General features: G+C 41.2%; 1 protein-coding gene across 5 annotated transcripts in view; it reads left to right on the top strand.

Moving 5' to 3' along the window:
* The window catches only part of sdccag8 (SHH signaling and ciliogenesis regulator sdccag8), a 108,554-nt gene that overhangs the window by 18,207 nt on the left and 66,767 nt on the right, over positions 1-23,580 (top strand). For 2 of the 5 annotated variants that reach the window (XM_062059022.1, XM_062059024.1), the window contains exons 7-13: positions 307-371; positions 453-653; positions 718-856; positions 942-1,094; positions 1,234-1,368; positions 3,641-3,757; positions 3,994-4,136. In XM_062059022.1, coding sequence (XP_061915006.1) covers positions 307-371; positions 453-653; positions 718-856; positions 942-1,094; positions 1,234-1,368; positions 3,641-3,757; positions 3,994-4,136 — 953 coding nt within the window. Of the gene's footprint in view, positions 1-306; positions 372-452; positions 654-717; positions 857-941; positions 1,095-1,233; positions 1,369-3,640; positions 3,758-3,993; positions 4,137-5,012; positions 6,128-6,160; positions 6,552-23,580 lie in introns of those variants that run through there. The other 3 variants (XM_062059025.1, XM_062059026.1, XM_062059023.1) reach the window with 3 other exon arrangements.

Here is a 23,580-nt window from a genome sequence, read left to right as displayed (position 1 = left end):
TTCGATCGCTTCCTTGTCCAATTCCGGGGCAATGGCACCTATCAAATACACAGTAATGAAAACACAGTTGTTCTACTAACTGTACTGTACTTGCTGCTTACTTAAAAAAAAAAATCTGTTCGTCGTCATGTCTTTCATAATGATTGAACTATAGGCAAAATTCCCCAAAAAGTGCAGTTGCCCTTTAATTTGAACATTTACAGTATTTTCAAAAATAAGTTTTTTTAAATAAACACACTTTACCACTGAGAGAGCTAGTATTTTAGATGTAATTAATTGACTGACTAAATGTGATGTTTGTGTCAGGAGCAGTTGAAGCTAATGCACCAGGCCCAGATTGAAACAATGGAGGCTCAGGTCATCTCCCTCAGGTCACTTTTTCTTCTTCTTTCAACCTTGAGACATTTCCTTCCAGCCTTACCTGCTTTCCCCTCCATTGCTTTCACCGCCAGGAGGGACCTGTCGCTCAGCCAGAAGGAGTGTGAGGATGTGACTGCTCGCCTCAGACGCAGCGAAAAGGAGGCGGTGGATGCTCAGCGAAATAACGGGGCGCCCCGCGTGGCCGGCTTGTGTCTGAAGTGCGCGCAGCAGGAGGCGCTGTTGGCTGGGGCACCTACCAACGCGCACGTCCAGGCTCTGGATAGACTTACCAAGTACGTGGAGGAAGTCAAGGAAATAATGCATGTTTTCTGTGATTACATGCATGCTTGCTCGCAGGGAGCGCGACGAGCTGCTGGTGGCTCTTAGCGCCACGCGGGCCGCTCGGCAGGAAGTGCAGCACAGGGAGTGGTCGGCGTGTCTGCAGGTCAAACACGCCGTGGAGATAGCAGAGGAAGCCAACCTGCACAAAGCTGAGGTCAGATTGTTTGCTATTCTCAACCGCGACTCGTCCAAATCAGTAGCACGATTTGCTAGATGACTTGTTGTGCGTGGCCGTGCAGGTGGAGGTGCAGTGCCAGCAGCTGTCGCGGGAATTGGCTCGGCAGACGGCGCAGCGAGAGCAAGACGCACAGGCCTCGCAGGAGAGACTGGCCGAGGCCCGAGAGGAGGGACGCAACGAGGGGCGCAGGCAGAAAGAGGAGCTGGCAAATACAGTAAAGGAAACTTGCAGACACATTAATATAACATCTTACTACACTCACAGGAACATTATTATTATTACGTTGATTATTGTTCCACTTGCACTTGCTATTCCATCAGGTACAAGATTATCAGGCAACTCATATGTTTTAGGTGGCCTGGTTGTCCCAGCGTGCAGCAGACCTGGAGGGCGAGCTGGATAGACTTCATGCGGACAAGAGCTCACTGACCATTCAGCTAGAAGTTGCACAGAGCAAACTTACGAGTTTGGAAAAAGACAACAGCAAGGTACAGTCACATGTTGTTGTTTTTTTAACCTGTCCTCTACAGCAGCATGGGCAAATAATATTGTTGATTTTGACTACGTTTATACTGCAGGCCAAAGTGGCCCAAATCGGACTTTCTTTTAAATCAGATTTTTTTCAAGCTGACTGTTTACACTGCAAATAAAATGTGATTTTAATCACACTCCAGTGTAAACACGCGCATGGCCCAATGTGGCCTTAATGTGATATGCATGCGCAGTTCGATAAAGTGAAAACAAAGGAAGTTGACCGGATTCCATAAATAAACAAGGAATTATATGAGTGTAATATTTGGAAAAGTTCTAATATTTTTATGGCTGTTAAGTAGAGGAGACACGGACATCAGCGTGGATCTATGTTAGCTTTATTTTTCAACTCACATGTAAGCAAATAGGCCGCAGCGTCAATTCCGGTCCTTCTACAAACACTATTTCTTCGGAATCAAAATATATATTCATATATTACATATAGCCTATTATTTGCGCAATATTGACTAATGATGCACATAAAATTTGGCCATCAAAAATAGACTTTGCCCACCTAAACCGGATGTTTAGATGAAGTATCCACTTCCGCTGGCGGGCTGCGTCTTTCCCCGTGCACACGAATGATGTAGCTCGCCCAAAGCTAACAAAAAAGTCACATTTAGGTCACATTGCCGTTTAGACTGAAGCCACATTTGAAAAGATCGGATTACAAACTTGATTTGGACAACCTCCTGATGTGGCCTGAATCTGATGCGAAAAGTTCAGATTTGAAGCACTTTGGAGCATTTAGACAGGCAAAAAAATCTGATTTGGTCTGCAGCGTAAACAGGGTTTTAGATGCCTGTGTCTGACGATACTTTACAAAAGAAAACTGTGGGATATTTCTCATGTTGCCTTATTTGTATTTAACTTTATTCAATGTTTGGACATATTTAGTATTTGGTGCAACTGGACCAGAGCAGGAGGGCATATAAAGAAGAAAAAAAGAAAACTGGGTGGGATTGTGGAGACAAAAGGGGGAAAGAATGAATTGATTAACATGGACCCCGACTTAAACAAGTTGAAAAACTTATTCGGGTGTTACCATTTAGTGGTTAATTGTACGGAATATGTACTGTACTGTGCAATCTACTAATAAAAGTCTCAACCAATCAAAAAAAAAAAGACACAGAGACAACAAAACAACAACATCAGAACTATATCAGCAGATACAATATATAAAAATATGATGCCGTTTTAATAAAAACAGATTAGTGAAGTAGAAAGTAATAACACAGTCTTAACAATGTATATTTTTACACCACAATTGAAACAATATAAAACTGACAGTAATAACAATATTGATAATGAATAATATGTACCTCTATTATCACCATTACATATATTAATCGAATAATTGGATTATAAAGAGAAACAAAAGGAGGGGGGATCACCTGGTTTTTAATGCTAAATAAATAACTGCTTTGGTTCACAACATCCTTACGGTGTGTTGTCTTAGTTGTATTACCCCATACGTCCACTAGATGGCAGCACAACATCTCTTTTTGTGTAATAAGGCTGTGGCAAAAAGGCCTTATTTCCCCTTCTGTTGATTCATTTAGTAAAATGAAGACATGGATAATGATATAAGGTAATTTAAGTGAGCAAAACGTTTTTGGGATAGTTTAAAACTTTCTAAATTGAAATTCATGCATGTGCAATAGAGTTGGGGGGGACATTTTTTTATTTTTTTAGATGCATCGCATTTCGGACATGGACGATCATTAAATCGATTAGTAAACGTCTAATTGATTTACTTATTCTTAATAAAGTAATGCAGACAGTTCTAAAATTAGGCTGACTGCAGCGAGCCACCACTTATGTTCCAGTTTTGCACCCATTTCCATTAATTTAGTAAATGTGAGGATTAATTTAACTGTTTCCTTTTACAATTGCGCTCTTTTTTAAAGTTGCAAGTGATAAACGCTTATTTAGTGAAACAAAAAAAAAAGTAAAACTGCATCAATGTACATAAATTATAGATGCATCAAAAATCTATTTTAAATCAAATCGTAGCTCCGTAATCGTAATTGAATCCTGAGGTGCCCAAAGATTCCCACCTCTAATGTGCAACCTAAGTAGCAACAAATTCTAGAAATGTATTTTAACCTGGAAGAAGACTTAAGGATATTACGGCATACATGATCAGTTTATTCCAGCATAGACCGTTGCAGCTTTTAAGCAGCAAATGATGACTTAAATTAGTTTTTAATTGTGAACCGCTTGTAGGTTTGTGCGGACGTGCTGTATCAGCTCAGCGCTGCTCGACTCAAAAAGGAGGAGGCTGAGCAAGAACTCCAAGACCTCCAATCCAAAATGAGCAGGCAGTTGGAAAAATCTACACAGGTAAAAATCTGCCATTAATTATAATGATTTTAGAGCACTTTATTAATAATTCAACATGAAATGAGACAAGGTATTTATCTGATGTTGCAAGATTTCACAGGTTTTGTATAAACTGGGACTTCCTAAATGTTCTTAACAGGTTATTTAATGTTAAGATGCTTGTTTGCTTGCACCGCTCAGCTCGTTCTGTCCTCATGTCTCCCTCCTTCCTCTCCCCATTCGTCTCGGCGGGACAGGAAGTGGAAAAGCTGAGCTCAGAGCTGGTTGGCTGTCGGCAGCGTCTGGAGGCGGTCCAAAAGGATGGGAGCCAATGGCAGGCCGAAGCCCTGAGCCTGGCGGAACAGCTGGCAAACGCCCAGCGCCAACTGCACCTCACCAGGTAGTACCTAATCCTATTATGCATGCCAACACACTCGCAGCGCGCCCCTCTGCCCAAGCTCAGCTTGGCTCAGGCCGGTCCGGTCCAGTTCAGACCAGCACACCAACTGTACAGCACCAGGTAGCCGCTAATCCTATTAAACCAACCACACACACATAAACACACATGGGCACTGCTGTCCCTTGGTCTCGGGACCAACTGGACCCCACCAGGTCACCTATAATCCTGTTAGGCATGCCACAACATAATACACACACACACACACACACTCTAGCTGCTCTGTGGCACCAGGCCGATGCCCGGCGCCAACAGAGCCAAACTGGTACTTGAGCCTTTCTCCTGTCCCTGGCGTGTACACACACACACACACACACACACACACATACGCAAATTCAGGACAATGTGGCCTTACTGCCCCCCTACCAGCGCTCTCCCTACAGGCGCTACCGGCTCCCCTCTCATGTCCATCTCATACATCCTTTCTGTCCAAGTGTTTATCCATCTTGCGTCTAAATCCTCTGCTGCGTCCCTCCTGTCATCTTCTGACCGGTGCTGACCCCACCGACCGCCCTCCCCCTGCCCACACCTACCCGTGCCAACGCACCGGTGCGCGCCGCCCACAGCCGGGGTGTTTGAGATGGTCACAGATGTGGTGGTGGAGCCCTACGGTGCTTCAGGGTGTGCGTGTGTGCGTGTGTGTGCGTGTGTGTGTGTGTGTGTGTGTGTGTGTGTGTGTGTGTGTGTGTGTGCGTGCGTGCGTGCGTGTGCGCCCCTCTCTGATGCATGTTTTAGTGTGTTTGTCTGTCAGCTGGCCAGCGCTAACACTCTGGCTGCATGGCGAGCTGTCATGTGTGTCTGAGTGTATTTTCTAACCAGTTGTGCAGAACCATACAGAGACGCTGAGCTGGACAAGAGAAGTCACTGGCCTAAAGTGGTTTTATCGCTCTGCAGATGCACGATTGATGTTTGACAGCTGTTAACTTGGCTGAGGTTGCGACCATTCTAATTAAATTTCTGGTTATTAGCATTGAAAAGCCACTTCTGATTTCTTTACCTTGACGAGAAGGTTATTCTATTACTGGCCAACGGTCTGTTACGCAAGAACTTTGAACTTGAAGCTTGAGTGGCCCATCAATCCCAAATCCTGCAAGAGTTCACACTTCTTAGGTTGTGAGACTTCAGGTCAAATCGTTGATGAGACCACATTTTTGGAAAGCCAAAGACCAGGGGCCTCATTTAATAAGAGTTGTGTGGATTTCCTACTAAAATTGGTAATTGTTCAAATTCCTTAAACAGCGTATGCAAGAAAAAATCCAGATGTATTAAAGTGTGCGCGCACACTAATCCTATCACATTCATTTGACTCCGTTTACACTGGACACCAAATCAGATTTTTTTTTGCGCTCAAGTGAAACAGCTCGGATATTATTTTTCCAATCTAAACTCTCCAAAGTGCTTCAGATCTGATATTTTCACATCAGATTTGGGCCACATCAGGAGGTAGTCCAAATCCAATTGGAGTCTGCTCTTTTCTTTTGGGGCGGCATGGCATAGTGGGTAGAGCGCCCGTGTCAGAAACCTGAGGGTTGCAGGTTCGCTCCCCGCCTCTTACCATGCCGTTGTGTCCTTGGGCAGGACACTTCACCCTTGCCCCCGGTGCCGCTCACACTGGTGAATGAATGTTAAATGAATGATAGGTGGTGGTCGGAGGGGCCGTAGGCGCAAATTGGCAGCCACGCTTCCGTCAGTCTACCCCAGGGCAGCTGTGGCTACGAAAGTAGCTTACCACCACCAGGTGTGAATGAATGATGGGTTTTTAACATGTAAAGCGACTTTGGGTTCTTAGAAAAGCGCTATATAAATCCCAGGTATTATTATTATTATTAATTTCAAACGTGACTACAGTCTAAAAGGCAATGCCACCTATTTGCTACTTTTACCTCATTTTTGGTCAAACTATGTCATTTGTGTGTGCGGCACGATCACTTTCCCTTTTTGCAATTATCTTCTTCCTCCTCCTGCAGTTGTTTTCCATCATCTGCCTACTTCCCTACACAACAGCCAGGGCACAAACCCACAAACACGCTGATCTGTGGCGTCCATGTTTTCTGGTGTAGTAGCGACTTCCTTGTTCATTCACGGGATCTGGTCAACTTCCTTTGTTTTCACTTTCTCGAACTGCGCATGCAAGTGATGTTGAGGCTACATTGGGGCCTGTGCGTGTTTATACTGGATTTTGATAGAGATCAATTTTTACTTATAATCTAAATAGTCAGCTGTAAAAAAATCAGATTTGGTCCATGTTGGCCTGCAGTGTAAACATAGTCTTGTTACACCCCAGTCCACGTGGAAATGATCACAGATGTTCGCTTGGCTGGGCATGCATGTTAATAACATTTTTTTATTGCTTTATTGAAAGGTTTACTTACATTATTATTAAACATGTGCGCTTAATTTGGCCACAGTTATTGTATGTAAACCTTTCAACTATTCGACATTATTATTGTCAAATGCTGACAATTTTGTCTATGCGGACAATTGTATGCTTTTGATTATATGCAATGCAGATCTGCAGGACATGGGCATTAAAATTGTTTGAAGCTGCATTAAAAAGGCCTAGAAAAACGTTAACGGTTAAATTCGATTTGCTAATACGTGCAGAAACCCTGGTGTATATATTTATTGAATGGTTTGACCGTGAAAGTTCTACGGAATTATTTATTAATTAGTGGTTGTGATGTGCTAAGGTGTAGAACTGCACTGCATTTATGCTTAGGCTTGTTTAAAATATTTTTGGAAGAGATTTATATGTCTCAATATCAGTGTCAATCAAGACCGAACATTATTGGACAGAAATACGGATGATACAGCTCTCTTGCGTTGGATCTCATTAGGCTTTGCAGACGTACCTAATGAAATGGCCATAGTTAGATTTCATGCTGCAATAGACAACTTCTTTTTTGTCCCCGTCATGCTGTTCTCTACTAATTTGAACGTCTCCATGTTCCTGCTGTTCCCGCTCGGTGTCTCTTTCTGTCCATCTGCAGGCCTTTAGGGGTCACACGGAGCTGTGTGACGAGACTGATGAGGGTCTTTGCAGGCGTGGTGGTGGTCTGCTGTGTGTTTGTGGTTGTGTTGTAAAACGGTGTGTACATCACAGAGCTCCCTGTTTGACCCAACCGATCGAGGAAAAGGAACTCTTTGATTCCCCCTCCGCCGCTCGCTCGCTCTCCTCTTTAATTCTGTCCGCTCCGCGGCGCAAGTGATCACAGCTCGCCTTCAAACGGAGGACTTGTGATGCAAAGACCGCCTGTTTGATTTTCTGTCTGCTTTCACTTTCTGATAAATACCTGAAATAAATAACACAACAGCGGCTTTGCCATTATTTACGCTGATATGCACATCAGTTGTGGAACCACATGCCCATACACACGCACACACACACATAGACATGCACATGCAATCGGGGATCCCATGGCGGCTGGTGAGCTGCACTGCTCTCCAGGATTGGATCATCAGCCAGCTGTGAGTTGGACAGCCCAGGATCTGTCCTAATCCCCGTCACTCTGTTCACACACACACAAACACGCACGCACACACACACGCACACACTCTGCAGCCCCAGCCCAGCAAAGGGGCTTTACCAAGTTTGTATTATTTGTTTGCTCCTTTCTTTTTCACTTTCCCCGTCTTCTGTCCTCGTCTTTTTTATCCCACCGCCGTTCTTTCTTCTCCTCCTCCTTCCTGTGGTGTAATCAGGTCTCCCAAAGGCCAACCAGTGTGAAATGGGGCCCTGATCTCAAGCCAGGCAAGTGTGTGTTGGTTTGCTTGACGAGAATGTGTCTGCCTGATCTGTTTTTGGACAAGTCCAACGTTTGCAAGGCCCCCCTACCTCCCCAAATCTCCATGAAATCAAAAATCTGTAATCATGATGTTTGCTGAGAGATGAAATAAAACCAGGAAAGTTTGCTTGAGGACACTTTGTCCCTTTAAACATAGACAAAGAAACAGTCTTTATGTGGTTGAACGATAAAAGACTGTTTCTTTGTGTGATAAAGCTAACAAAATGTACTTATATTTTAAGTAAAATATTTGCACTCAGGAAACAAATTTTAGAAATCTTTTTTTTTTTAAGTCCTTTTTTGCCAGTTCTTTAATGACATGATTAGCCCAAGTAATACCCTTCCCAGGCTCTAATTGGGGTAAAGTGTTGTTTTACAGCCCACAAGCATAAACAGGATTTGCCCACTGTATAGAGGCCAGATTTAGTCAAATGGTATACATTTTGTAAAACAAATGTGAAAAAATACATTCTCATATGAAATACGCAATTAGCAAATAGTATATAGACTTTGCGTAGTTCCTGTTTTCGTATTCATTTTATAAATTTACCGTACCTTGTCTGTGAAGGTTTTTTAGTTCAGTTTATTCATTTATACAGCACATTTAAAGGCCTACTGAAACACACTACTACCGACCACGCAGTCTGATAGTTTATATATCAATGATGAAATCTTAACATTGCAACACATGCCAATTCGGCCGGGTTAACCTATAAAGTGCAATTTTAAATTTCCCGCTAAACTTCCGGTTGAAAACGTTTATGGATCATGACGTATGCGCGTGACGTCAATCGTTGAAACGGAAGTATTCGGGCCCCATTGAATCCAATACAAAAAGCTCTGTTTTCATCTCAAAATTCCACAGTATTCTGGACATCTGTATTGGTGAATCTTTTGCAATTTGTTTAATGAACAATGAAGACTGCAAAGAAGAAAGTTGTAGGTGGGATCGGTGTATTAGCGGCGGACTACAGCAACACAACCAGGAGGACTTTGAGATGGATAGCAGACGCGCTAGCCGCCGACCTCACCTTGACTTCCTCCGTCTCCGGGCCGCCGACCGCATCTATGATCGGGGGAAGTCTTTCGTCGATCGCTGGAACACAGGTGAGCACGGGTGTTGATGAGCAGATGAGGGTAGGCTGGCGTAGGTGGAGCGCTAATGTTTTTAGCATAGCTCTGTGAGGTCCCGTTGCTAAGTTAGCTTCAATGACGTTGTTAGCAACAGCATTGTTAAGCTTCGCCAGCCTGGAAAGCATTAACCGTGTATTTACATTAAGGCTGAAACGACACGTCGACATAGTCGACGTCATCGGTTACGTAAATACGCCGACGGCGTTTTTGTGCGTCGACGCGTCGCATATTTATGTCACACTACCGTCATGGCGGAGCGCAAAGCAGACTGTGCGAGCGAGGGGAAAAACGCACGCCAAAAGTCGTCAAAAGTGTGGGAGTATTTCAATACACAGCCTAATAATGTTGTTGTATGCACACTGTGTCGAGCGGAAATGGCCTATCTTAGCAGCACAACGGCTATGAACGAACATTTGAAAAGAAAACCATCAACCATCAACTAGTCAATCGTCCGCGTTAGCATATGTTGTCATCATTACACAAAAACATTAATGTGTCATTTGTATCTGCTAGGGGTGTAACGGTATGTGTTTTGTATTGAACCGTTTCGGTACGGGGCTTTCGGTTCGGTACGGGGGTGTACCGAACGAGTTTCTAAGCTAAAGCTAACTTTAGCTGCTAAAGTCTTAACAAGTTGCTTTGCTCCTCTGCCTCTGTCTCAGCACGCAGCATTGTCCCACCCATACAGCCATCTGATTGGTACACACGCAGCATTTTCCCACCCACACAACCATCTGATTGGTACACACGAAGCATTATCAGCCAATCAGCAGTGCGTATTCATAGCGCATGTAGTCAGCGCTTCAGCGTCGAGCAGATAGGTGTTTAGCAGGGGAGCATCAGGCAGCGGACTCTCCCCAAATGATAATAAACACCTCCCAGTCAACTACTAGTAACATCACTATGAGCCCGTTGACCTACTAGAAACTTAAACTGCAGCTCAGCTCGCTCGCAGTCCTGGTTTGAGGTGAAGGCTAATTACCTCTCAGTTCCAGCCACATCGACCCCTTCTGAGCGCCTATTTTCAGCTGCTGGGAATATTGTAAACAAGAAAAGAAGCAAAGCAAATAGACATGCTAACCTTTCTTCATTACAACTGTTAGTCACTCACTGGAATGAGTAGAATTGGTTATTGTGTACTGTGTTGGACTGGATGTTTATTTTGCACATTTTAAAAGCAATACTTAATGTTTACAGTGCTCCAGAATATTTAGATTGGCACTTTTTTGTATTGGATGTTTATCTTTATTTTTGCACATTTTAGCAAATAAGCAATACTTTCACTTTTGTTGAAATGTTTACACTGTTGTTAGAGAATATTTCGTTTTGCACTTTTTTGTATTGGATGTTTATCTTTATTTTTGCACATTTTAAAGCAAAATAAGCAATACTTTTACTTTTGAAATGCTTATACTATTGCAGATTATTAAGATTTGCACTGGATGTTTACTTTTATATTTGCACATTAAAAAGCAAATAAGATACTTTTAATTTTGTTGAATGTTAAAAGTTTTAAATGTTTACATTGTTACAGAATATTTTGTCATGTTGTTGTCAATGTTGACTGAGTGGCCATACTTTTTTTTTTGTAAATAAAAGCCATGCCTTTTGAAAAAACTGGCCTACTTTTATTTTTTCATCTTCATTTTAGATAAAATAAAAAAAATAAAAATTGGTAAAAGGAAAAATAATCTATAGATGAATCGAAAAAATTATCTATAGATTAACCGATTAATCGAAAAAAAATAATCTATAGATTAATCGATAGAAAAATAATCGTTAGCTGCAGCCTTAATTTACATGTCCATGGTTTAATAGTATTGTTGATTTTCTGTCTATCCTTCCAGTCGGGTTTATTTATTTTGTTTCTATCTGCATTTAAGCACGATGCTATCACGTTAGCTCCGTAGCTAAAGAGCTTCACCGATGTATTGTCGTGGAGATAAAAGTCACTGTGAATGTCCATTTTGCGTTCTCGAACTCTCATTTTCAAGAGGATATAGTATCCGAGGTGGTTTAAAATACAAATCCGTGATCCACAATAGAAAAAGGAGAGAGTGTGGAATCCAATGAACCCTTGTACCTAAGTTACGGTCAGAGCGAAAAAAGATACGTCCTGCACTGCACGCTAGTCCTTCACTTTCACGTTCCTCATCCACGAATCTTTCATCCTCGCTTAAATTAATGGGGTAATCGTCGCTTTCTCGGTCTGAATCTCTCTCGCTACATTGAACACAATAGGAAAATGTGAGCAGCCCTTCTTCCTGTGACGTCACGCTACTTCCGGTAGGGGCAAGGCTTTTTTTTATCAGAGACCAAAATTTGCGAACTTTATCGTTGTTGTTCTATACTAAAACCTTTCAGCAAAAATATGGCAATATCGCAAAATGATCAAGTATGACACATAGAATGGATCTGCTATCCCCGTTTAAATAAAAAAAATTAATTTCAGTAGGCCTTTAAAACAACCCTAGTTGACCAAAAGGCTGTACAGACATAAAGCACATGAAAAATAGTGCTAAGTGTACATGTAACACCGCAGGATAAATAAAATATTGGAACAGCAATTGTATCTTTTAAAAAGCGTGAAAACGATCCAACATAAAATTACTGAAATAAATATATTGAATATGGGCTGTCAAAAATAACAGGTTAAATCATGTGATTAAGTACAGAAATATTGCATTAATTATGTAAAGTCACTGATTAATAACACTATTTAGTTTGACTGTACAATCATTTACCTTTACCTCTATCGCGGATGGTTGCCAGAAAGGTGGCACGACCTGTTATGGCATTGATTAGGTTAATGACCATAGAGCAGTGAGGAAATGTGACGAAATTAGGGTTGTCCCCGTACCGTACCAGAATGTATTTTGATACTTTTTGAATATTTTCTAAATAAAGGGGACCACAAAAATGTGTACAAAAATATTGGATTTATTTGAACAGAAAATCTTATTATACATATGTTTCTCATTGCAATCAAAGAAGAATTTTGGCATTAAATAAAATAGTGAATATACTAGACCACTTGTCTTTTAATAGTAAGTAAGCAAACAAAGGCTCCTAGCTTGGCTAGTGACATATGCAGTAACATATTGTGTCATTTCACATTCTATTATTCTGTCAAAATTATGAAGGACAAGCAAGAGAAATTGATTATTAATCTTCCTTTAATATCTGCTTACTTTCTGTTTTAACATTTTTATATCTACACTTCTGTTAAAATGTAATAATCACTTGTTCTTTTGTTGTTTGATAGTTTACACACATTTTGGTATCAATCCAATACCAGGATCATACATTGGTCATAATTAAAATTCTCCTGTGTCCAGGAACGTATTTGCTGACTTTACAAACAATAACAAAAGAAGAGAGAGGCTCCAGCACCTCCCGCAATAGGGACAAGCGGTATAAAATGGATGGATGGATTTTGTGATAATAAAATGTTTTGACGTAATCATTGTTGTATCGACTATGTACGGCTCTTGTACTTGGTATCGTTACAGTCGATGTCTGTGTAGACCCGCCCACGTAATTTGTTTATATTCAGGAGCGCTAGCCTGTTAGCGGTTCTCTATTGTATCCACTATTCTCCTACGGTGTGTAGTGAAACATGTTTAGCTATTCCTCATCCTGCAGGGAGGATACTTGTAAGAAACAGTTTATTTGTCGACATGGCAACATGCATTAGTGATTGGATTAGTGATTTAGAAGTAGCTAAAACACTGCTGACAGCAGATGGATGTTAGCTGCTAGCTAGCTAACGGCTAACAAGAGCACGAGCTAAGCGCCTCTTGCAGATCGGCACTTCAGTGTTTATAGCTTCAACTTTATCGTAAGATTTTAAGCCAAAATACGTCCATTCTACCTTTTCTATTGCCACACTGTTTCTGCTTGTAAGTATTTGCCTAACATGCGCCTCTGCTCGTTTTACAAGCAATGTCACGACGTGACGACGCGCTTTCATGTCCGAAGAAAAAAGTACCGGTATTTTTCAAAAGCAGTATAGTACCGTTTTTAATTCAATAGTACCATGGTACTTTATTAGTACCAATATTTAACGTACAACCCTAGACCAAATATTGGGGTCTTTTTTTTTTGTCAGGGAGACCTATTATACAAAACCAACCTTTCTTCTCTATTGGTACCTGTTTTTTGTGTATTTGGGATCTGCATAAGTCCCGAAAATCAAACCATGGAGGCATTGCGGAGATAATGATAAATATGTAATAAAAATATAATAAAACCATCTTGCCTTCCATTTTCTCCAAACGAGCCGTTAGGAATTTGCCTCAATTTGTGACATTTTTCCCAGTTGTCAGCACATATCTCCATATATGGTAGATATGTACCCAAAGAGCTTTGCGCGAGTCCACCATTGTAGTCAGACGCTCTATCCTCTTGTTGTGGGGCAGACTTGCTCGTATATGCACATGCATACTCCGCTGTTGTCATTTCTAAGACAAAGTAGTGTATAGCAGTGTTTCCCATAAACTGCCAAGATACCTGTGGCGGTGGGGGCGTGGTTATGGGCGTGGCTCTGGGCGTGGTCACCATGACATCATCGTTTAATTTGCATAATTTACTACAATGATTTGATTTTCTCTAAAAAGGTTAAAAAAATGTATACTTACTAATTAATAACAGTTTTGTTTTAAACGTCCATCCATCCATCCATCCATCCATTTTACAATATAATTACAACACTTTATGTACATATTTATATACAGATTTGAACAATAAGTTATTCACTGAAATATATTTATTAATTGTGGTTCTTACAAAAAATATATCTAATGTGGAAATACTGTCAAAGCGCTTTGAGTACCTTGAAGGTAGAAAAGCGCTATACAAGTATAACCCATTTATCATTTATCATTATAAAATATAAAAGCTAAAATGTCTCAAAGCTCTGCCCCTTTAATTAGTGCATACTAAATAATTTAACTTTAGCCTACTACTACAACCATATTATTTACCAGCAACATAAAGTGAAACAGAGGCAGAGGTGTCATGCCACAGTCAGTAACAAATAAACAGAAAACAGTAGTGGTGGTAGATAGACACAGAGCTTCATCAAACATCTGATCCACTGAACAAAGAGCTCCAAAAATCTTGAACTTTAGACTGCCATCAGTTTTACTCCCTACACTTAACCATGTGTTTCCTACTGCCTGCAGACTTTGCACCCTTCGTTATATACACATGTTGTGTTTCTAATATAAATACATTTAATAAAGTCAAATACAAATAAGGCAACAAGAGAAGTATCCTACACTTCTCTTTTGTACAGTAAATCTGAACAGTGGATATGGGCATCTACATCAACTAAATGATTTGCCTGAGAAGCTAGAAAGGACAAAAAAAAAACATATATAAAAAAATTTATTGATTTATTTGAATTTAAAAATGTTTTTCTAAATTTTTTTTATTATTTGTGGCGGACGTAATTCTTTCGTGGCGGGCCGCCACAAATAAATGAATGTGTGGGAAACACTGTATAGTTCTAACTTATATCTGTCAGTAGACTCGCTAGGGAAGTGCTAAAAACTACAACATGGCTGACGGGTAAAAAACGCAGTCAAAGTGGAGGCACGTAATTAAGACCGCCCACAAAACGGCGCATCCTGAAGAGACGGTCAGAAAGTGGTTTGAAAACAGTCTGTAAAACATAATCAATGCAAAATTTTGGAGATACTTTTTCATGGGTTTAAATGTAGAATAAAACAATATAATGTGATCCCTTTAGGTCACTTTAAATCAGGCATGCATGATGACATCTTGATTAATGTGAATTCAAAAGTCTGATTGATCTCATTTAAAAAAAATAAAAAAATAAAATCATTTGACAGCATTAATATGAAAAAATATATACTTTATTTATTAAAATAAATACCGTATTTTCTGGACTATAAGACACTACTTTTTTCTTACTCTTTGGACCCTGCGGCTTATAAAACGATGAGGCTAATTTATTGATTTTGCTTTGCTAATGGCGATAATTATTTGTATTCAACAAATAGTTTTACCCCCGACAGAGACACTGAAAAGGTGAGTTATTGTTTGTGCTATGGCGCCATCTTTTGGACGAGTTCGCTCACTGGAGGGGCTGCCGGTTTAAAATGTGTTTCCTGTTTCTGCTTTAAACCGGAAGTAAAGTCGTTCATAGTGTTTCTGGTCGGAAGGATTCTTCATCACTCCAAGCAACGTTTCCAAGTTTTACAATATAACTACCGGTAAAACTATTTTTACTTACTAAACCGTCCCATGTGTGATGTCTGTAGGAGTGTTTTCATGCATATTTGTACGTTCTATTGTAATGTAATCAAGCCAGCGTTGTTAGCATTAGCATTAGTGTCTGTGTTTTCATAAACTCACCAAAAGGTCAGTGTGGAGTTATTGAGTCTGTTTAGCTGATTCAAGAGCTAACTTCCGCAGCTAGGCGGTCCATGACGATGACTTACGTTTTGTTTGATCAGCTGTTTTACTACCGTGTGACAGGCACCGTTTGGAAAGAATTACGTTATGTAAATAAACATTTACAAAATCTTTTCGTACCGCTGTATATATCTGCGACTTATGGTCCGGTGCGGCTAATATATGTAAAAATATTTATTTTAAAATTTAGTAGCGTGCGGATTGAATACTGTTGCGTTCTACAGACCGAAATTTACGGTTGATTGATTGATTGATTAATTGATTGAGAAGTTTATTGACATCTTAAAGAATTTAATCCATGTAATGTTTTAAAAAGGCAAATGGATGGCACAAAAAGCCAAAAGGCTTGTTTCCATTGTGGTCCATTAAATATTCATCACATTTGATACATTCAATAATAAAAGATATATAACATGTAACATGTATATAAAAAATTACTTTAAAAAAATGGATAAATGATGTACATATACACAGTATACATGTCAGGTGATTTGAAAAACAATATATACAAAAAATGGGGGTGGGGGGGGGGGGGGTATATACACTACATGACACTATGTACATGACTATGCACATGTTGGCTCCAAGAGTGTCCAAAACAGAATGGGAAAATATTTTTACACTATAACCACAAATAAACCTGTTTGATGCTTCGAAGAGTTGCTGGGGATCAATTTTGGTTCAGATCAGGTAGAGGTTGAGCTGAGCCATGATTTTATGGCAGTTTTAAAATTTAGTAGAGAAGTTCAAATTTTAAGGTCTGTTGGTAGTGCATTCCACTGTGTGGTGGCAAAATAGTAGAATGCATTTTTTCCCATGAGAGTCTTGAATTTGGGGGGGGGGGGGGGGGGGGGGGGGCGAGGTCTGAGGAACTCCCTATCGTGTAGTACCTGTGAGCATCACTTACTTTGGTGAAATAGTTCGACAGGTACTTGGGGACAGTTCCTCTGAGTATTTTGAATACCAGGCACATTGCAATTTGGAGTACTCTTTCCTCAACTCTAAGCCATCCCAATTTGGTAAAGTGGGCTTGAGTTAGGTGAGTCCTGTATGGGAGGTTGAGCAGGAGTCTCACCAGCTTGTTTTGGGAAGTTTGCAGTTTTGTTTTTAGTGGCTTGGGGATACTGGTGAACCATGAGGTGCAGGCGTAGTCAAAATGACACTGTATGAGGGTCTTAAGTGTATCCCTGTTGATAAACGCAGAAATCTAGTTTTATTATTGATCTTGGTGATTGCTTTTAATGCCATTTTTTCAACCGAGAGAGTGTTGTCCAATATACAACCTAGGTAAATTACCTTGTCTTTGCTGGTGATTATGGTATCACCTGCATTAATTGTAAAGCCCGGGGATTTACCTAGGTTGTGCTTGGACCCAAATAGGATGGACTCTGTTTTACACAGGTGTAGTGACAGTTTATCGGAAAGCCAGAGACAGAGATTACTTAGTTCGGTGCTGAGTGCACTTTCAACCTTCAATTTGTCCGTGTCCGAGGCCAGGATCGCAGAATCGTCTGCGAACAGGAACAAATTGCTGTTACATGCTGATTTAATCAAGAATAAAAATGGTCCCAGAATGCTCCCCTGTGGAAAACCACAGCTCACCTTGAGGGGAGAGGACAGTGATCCGTTCACCTCGACCACCTGTTCTCTAGCCTCAAGGTAAGATTTCATCCAGTTTGTGGCTGCGCTGTCAAAACCGATTGCCCTCAACTTGTTTAACAGTATTGAGTGGTTAACCGTGTCGAATGCCTTTTTGAAGGTCCAGCATAACAATTCCACAGTACTTTCCCATGTCTATCTCTCGGTAAATTACTAAGATACCCTGCCCAACCGGGGGTGGCCCGAAATGAATTTGAGCAGTTATGGCTGCCCTCACAGGATCGCTTGTAACAATAAATAATATCTGAATATACTGTAAATGTATAAAGATTTGCTTTATGATATTACACAATTGCCTATGCATTTGATTATTATATTGTTTTGCATAATATAAACAAATGGCAGCTCAGTGGGCAGAAGTTTACTGTAAAATTAGATTTATTTTTTACAGCAAATAACTGTAAATGTAAAAACGATACCACTGTTTTTCCGTTAAAATTTTGGCAGTTTTTTTTTTCTACCTTAAAATCTGCAGTTGTTGTTTTTAAGGTATATTACTTCACACTGAAGACTTACTGACTATGGTATGCTTTACAGCGAATCATGGATGGTTGAAAAATATATAAAGAGAATTCACATGCTTTGAGACGTTGGGCTCAAAGCAAGACGGCAAGCTGACAAGTGTGTGTGTGCGCGAGTGTGTGTGTGCGCGAGTGTGTGTGTGTGTGTGTGTGTGTGTGTGTGTGTGTGTGTGTGTGTGTGTGTAGACAAAAGTTTCCCTCCAACTCCATTAAACACGTTCCGCTGCTGCTGCTCCTCCGCCCTTGACTGCTGCATCGCATCGGCCCGGCTGCGAGGTTTGGGTGGGCGGAGAAAAGAGCGGAGCGGGTATGTGAGAGAGGGCGGAGAAGTGTAAATGAGGAAGGTGAGGCAGCAGATGCCACGTCCCCGCCAGAGGCTCGCTCGGAGCGGCGAGTGAAATCTGGGCCCCGACAAAATGTCTGCAAAGCAAACTCAGCGGGAGGCTCTTGTCCAATCACTGCCCGGAATAATAGGGCCGAGGAGGGGAGGCCAGGGCCCACATTGAACCTCAGAGCTCTTGCAGCGAGTGTACTCAGTGTTGTCGCTCCAACCTGATAGGACCCAACTACGATTCCCCTCAGGATATACTGTGCAGTGTTGTCTGTGTGTGTAGGACTGCAATCACATAATCTAATGGGGCCTAAAATATATATTTATCATTTATTTGGCAGTTTGAATACAGATGTAAATAAGAATACATAATAATAGGTTCTAGCAGTTTTGTGTGTACAACAATGTGTGTGTGTTTGCATGCCTTTGTGTGAATGTTAAGTGTTGATACCTTTGGGCGACACCTGTGTCTGCAGTTTGATGTGTGTGTCTCTGTGTGACATTAGCCGACCCGTGCCAGGTATAGGGTTGTGTGTGTGTGTGTGTGTGTGTGTGTGTGTGTGTGTGTGTGTGTGTGTGTGTGTGTGTGTGTGTGTGCGCGTGCGTGCGTGCGCTCGTCTGGTCGGCAGCCATGTTGTTGGGTAGCAGATGGCACCGCGGTTGGCAGGGGAGGGGCTGCTTAGCACAACTAATCAGACAGTTACGGATAGGGCAGCTGGGAGGGCTGATGGCCAGCCCTGTGTGTGTGTGTGTGTGTGTGTGTGTGTGTGTGTGTGTGTGTGTGTGTGTGTGTGTGCGTGCGCACTATGATGTTGACAGTGGTGGGCCCGTTGGCCTTGTGAAGACACCTTGCCGCGCTGCTCTCGCCTCCTCGCTGTCGGGAGTGCTCTCACATCTTCACCGCCTTCTTCCTGTTGCCTGTCTTATTGTCCTAAACTGTACGAGCACGTTGGATCATTTTTGTGTGGTAGGTGAAGAAAATACACATTGGAAGTAACCGTGAAGTAAGATCACTGAACAAATGAAAGGTCACCAAGCGTCCTGGAACACATTTTCTTCCAATGCCAGTGTTACTTCAAAGTTCTCATGTCATATAGTTTTTCAATAACCACATAGTCACAATAGTCACAACATCAGCATGGCTACAGTGCATCAGGAAAGTATTTACAGGGCTTCACTTTTTCCTCGTTTTGTTGTTACAGCATCATTCCAAAATGCAAGAAATATTTTTTTTGTCCTCACAATTCAACAGACTAATGACTATGTAAAAATGTTTTTTTTTTGGAAAATGTATAAAAAAAATCACATGTATATACGTATTTACAGCCTTCGCTCAATACTTTGTTAATGCACCTTTGTTAGCAATTACAGCCTCAAGTCTTTCTGCATTCAATGCCACCATATCCTAATACCTATCTTTGGGCAGTTTCACCCATTTCTCTTTGCAGCACCTCTCAAGCTCCATCAGGTTGGATGGAAAGCGTTGTTTTTTTAATCCAGGATGTTTCTGTACATTGCTGAATTCATCTTTCCCTCTATCCTGTCTAGTCTCCCAGTTCCTGCCACTGAAAAGCATCCTCACAACATGCTGCCACCACCATGCTTCACTGTAGAGATGGTATTGGCCTGGTGATGAGCGGTGCCTGGTTTCCTCACGCCAAAGAGTTAAATCTTTGTCCCATCAGACCAGATAATGTTATTTTTCATTGTCTGAGAGTCTTTCAGGTGCATTTAAGTCTGGCCACTATACCATTCAGGCATTATTGGTGGATTGCTGCAGACATTGTTGTCCTTCTGGATGGTTCTCTCTTCACAGAGGAATGCTTTACCTCTGACATCGGGTTCTTGGTCACCTCCCTGACTAGACTAAGATAAATGCAGCAATGTACAGACATCCTGGATGAAAACCAACGCTTGCCATCCAACCTGATGGAACTTGAGAGGTGCTGCAAAGAGGAATGGGCAAATCTACTCAAAGGTAGGTGTGCCAAGCATCGTATTCAAAAAGACTTGAGGCTGTAATTGCTGCCAAAGGTGCATCAACAACATTTTGAGCAAATGTTGTGAATACTTATGTACATGGGATTTTTAAAATGTCTTTCTTTGTATTAAATTTGCCAAATTAAAAAAAACAACTTTTCACATTGTCATTGTGGGGTGTTGTCTGTAGAATTTTGAGAACAAAAAGGAATTTATTCCATTTTGGAATAAGGCTGTAACATAACATGTTGAAAAAGTGAAGCGCTGTGAATACTTTTTGGATGCACTGTATGTGAGCTGGAACTGCTAACTTACACTCATAATTTAATAGCAACATTGTGCTGAAGAAATACAAAATGATTAAACTTACAGCTCTTAGTGCTTAATGTTTTGAGACGTGTAGGCAAGCTTGTCTTTTATACAACACTGGCCTCCAGGAAGTGGTGGGCTTATACATGGGGAGGTTCATCTAGGTCAGGGGTCGGCAACCTTTACCACTCAAAGAGCCATTTTGGCAAGTTTCACACATTAAAGAAAGTAATGGGAGCCACAAAAATGTTTTTAAAATTTAAAATGAAAAACACCGCATACAAAGCTTACATGCTTTGTGCTATGTTAACCAGGGGTCTCAGACACACGCACCGGCACGCACTTTAATGTGGGAATTGGATGTTAGTGCAGCCCGCGAGTTTTGGATGAATGTCGCTTGCGTCACACTTGCCAACCCTCTCATTTTTCCCGGGAGACTCCCGAACATCAGAGCATGATGACACTGCATTTGGCGCCCTCTACAGCCTGCCCAATCAGTGTACCTGCTCGGCCACAAGTGGAATGCAGCTTTAGCTTGCTCACGTAAGAGACAGCAAGGCTACTAACTCAGCAGCCACACATCTTACACTGACGGTACCAATACCCAGAATCCCATGCAGCCCTAACTCTTCCGCTCAACCAACCACGAAGAGGGGGGGGGGGGGGTGTTGATGTGTGGGGGGATTTGGTGGTAGCGGGGTGTATAATGTAGACCGGAAGAGTTAGGACTGCATGGGATTCTGGGTAATGGTTGTGTTGTGTTTATGTTGTGTTACAGTGGGATGTTCTCCAGAAATGTGTTTTTCATTCTTTTTTTGGTGTGGGTTCACAGTGTGGCGCATATTTGTAACGTAACAATGTTGAAGTTGTTTGATACGGCTACCGTCAGTGTAAGCTGTGTGGCTGATGAATAACTATGCTTTGCTGTTTCCTGTGTGAGCAAGTAATAACAACATACAACATGTGGCTGGCCTGGCATGCTGTAAGTAAATGCTATAGAGGACAATTACTGCAGTGCAATTAGGGCACGCCCTTTATTTAGTAATTAGAGTGTTAATAGGATTATTTTCCCCTGGGAGTAGTCTATGAGAGACACTGACATCCATAAGTCTCCTGGGAAAATCGAGGGGGTCGGCATGCATGTAGCTGAGCCGCATCAGAGTGGTCAAGGAGCCGCATGCGGCTCCGGAGCCGCGGGTTGCCGACCCCTGATCTAGGTAGAGGTAGGTCAGAGGCAGTATCATGTCTTTTTAAGGAAAGAGGTTTTTACTTTATGCAACGTTAGGCACCTCGTCCCTCAAGAGTGGAGTAAACAAGTGAGGGGGATGATAGATATTTCTCACATTTTGTGCGCATAAACAGGCTGTACTGTTTGACCATTGTTAACAATAGAGCAATTTGAATTGATGTGACCGCTAAACAGAGCCCTCATCTGTCCGTCTTTTTAGCGTTTGGTGGAGAATATTTAGAATACACAGATCTCTGACTGGGAGACCTCAGGCAAGAAAGAGGCAAATCTGTCGGCTACAACTGTTCTCAGCGCAGCCAAGTGTGCCCCAGGACACTGGCCTACATAGATGCACTTCTGCTGCTCTGCCCAAAAGGACCGACAACAAACTGGCCCTCCATCCGTCCGTCCACCACCTTGTCTTGCCTCTCGTAGTGTGCGTGCTTTAGAAGTTTGCTTTAGAGGGTTTTCTGCTGTTAGTAGTGGTTGGCCTGTTACCTTGTGTGTCTGGTCCGGAAGGCTCTGGACTGAGTGGAACCGCAAAAGATATAAAGACTAGAATGAGGTCAGGGCTGGTGCTGATGGCGATAATCTGCTCGGAGAATTTACTTTCAAACTTGGCGTCATCATCACATTGAAAATTGTTGAAAGTCATGTGAAATTGGATTTCATCTGTCAAGTTTTATTGATTTGCCGATCGATCAGCCACCAATCTGTATTGGCCAATTTTCGTGAAAAAATATGTGTTCGGCGATCACAAACGCCGATCCTCTATGGCTGACAAGCAGTTAATTATGTGTCTCCATACAAAGTGTGAAGCCGCTCCCCTAAACTAATACCAATAACTTCCATTACGACAAATAAACTACACAGGGTTTTTGCGGGTCATTTAAAAGCATTAAAAGTTATTAAATGGATTTTGTGAAAATTAAGGCCTAAAATGGTATTAAAAAACATTAATTATGATGTCCAGAGGCAATTTCCTTTTGTTTACCTATTTAGAATAATTAAGTTATTAACCTTCCAATTACAAATGGTTAAAATTACTAAAGTAATGAAAAATATGTGTATTGCGTTTAAAATGTTTACTTGCATTGTTATTAACATATTTTTCGGACTATAAGTCGCTCCGGAGTATTAGTCGCACCGGCCGAAAATGCTTAACACAAAAGGCAAAAAACATATATAAGTCGCACTGGAGTATAAGTCGCATTATTGGGGGAAATTTATTTGATAAAACCCAACACCAAGAATAGACATTTGAAAGGCAATTTAAAATAAATAAACAATAGTGAACAACAGGCTGAATAAGTGTACGTTATATGACGCATAAATAACCAACTGAGAACGTGCCTGGTACACTACCGTTCAAAAGTTTGGGGTCACCCAAACAATTTTGTGGAAAAGCCTTCATTTCTAAGAACAAGAATAGACTGTCGAGTTTCAGATGAAAGTTCTCTTTTTCTGGCCATTTTGAGCGTTTAATTAACCTCACAAATGTGATGCTCCAGAAACTCAATCTGCTCAAAGGAAAGTCAGTTTTGTAGCTTCTGTAACGAGCTAAACTGTTTTCAGATGTGTGAACATGATTGCACAAGGGTTTTCTAATCATCAATTAGCCTTCTGAGCCAATGAGCAAACACATTGTACCATTAGAACACTGGAGTGATAGTTGCTGGAAATGGGCCTCTATACACCTATGTAGATATTGCACCAAAAACCAGACATTTGCAGCTAGAATAGTCATTTACCACGTTAGCAATGTATAGAGTGTATTTCTTTAAAGTTAAGACTAGTTTAAAGTTATCTTCATTGAAAAGTACAGTGCTTTTCCTTCAAAAATAAGGACATTTCAATGTGACCCCAAACTTTTGAACGGTAGTGTATGTTAACGTAACATATTATGGTAAGAGTCATTCAAATAACTATAACATATAGAACATGCTATACGTTTACCAAACAATCTGTCACTCCTAATCGCTAAATCCGATGAAAT

This window comes from Entelurus aequoreus, linkage group LG09, assembly GCF_033978785.1.
Source record: "Entelurus aequoreus isolate RoL-2023_Sb linkage group LG09, RoL_Eaeq_v1.1, whole genome shotgun sequence".
Taxonomy (NCBI): Eukaryota; Metazoa; Chordata; class Actinopteri; order Syngnathiformes; family Syngnathidae; genus Entelurus; species Entelurus aequoreus.
This window is presented reverse-complemented; position numbering and strand designations above follow the sequence as displayed.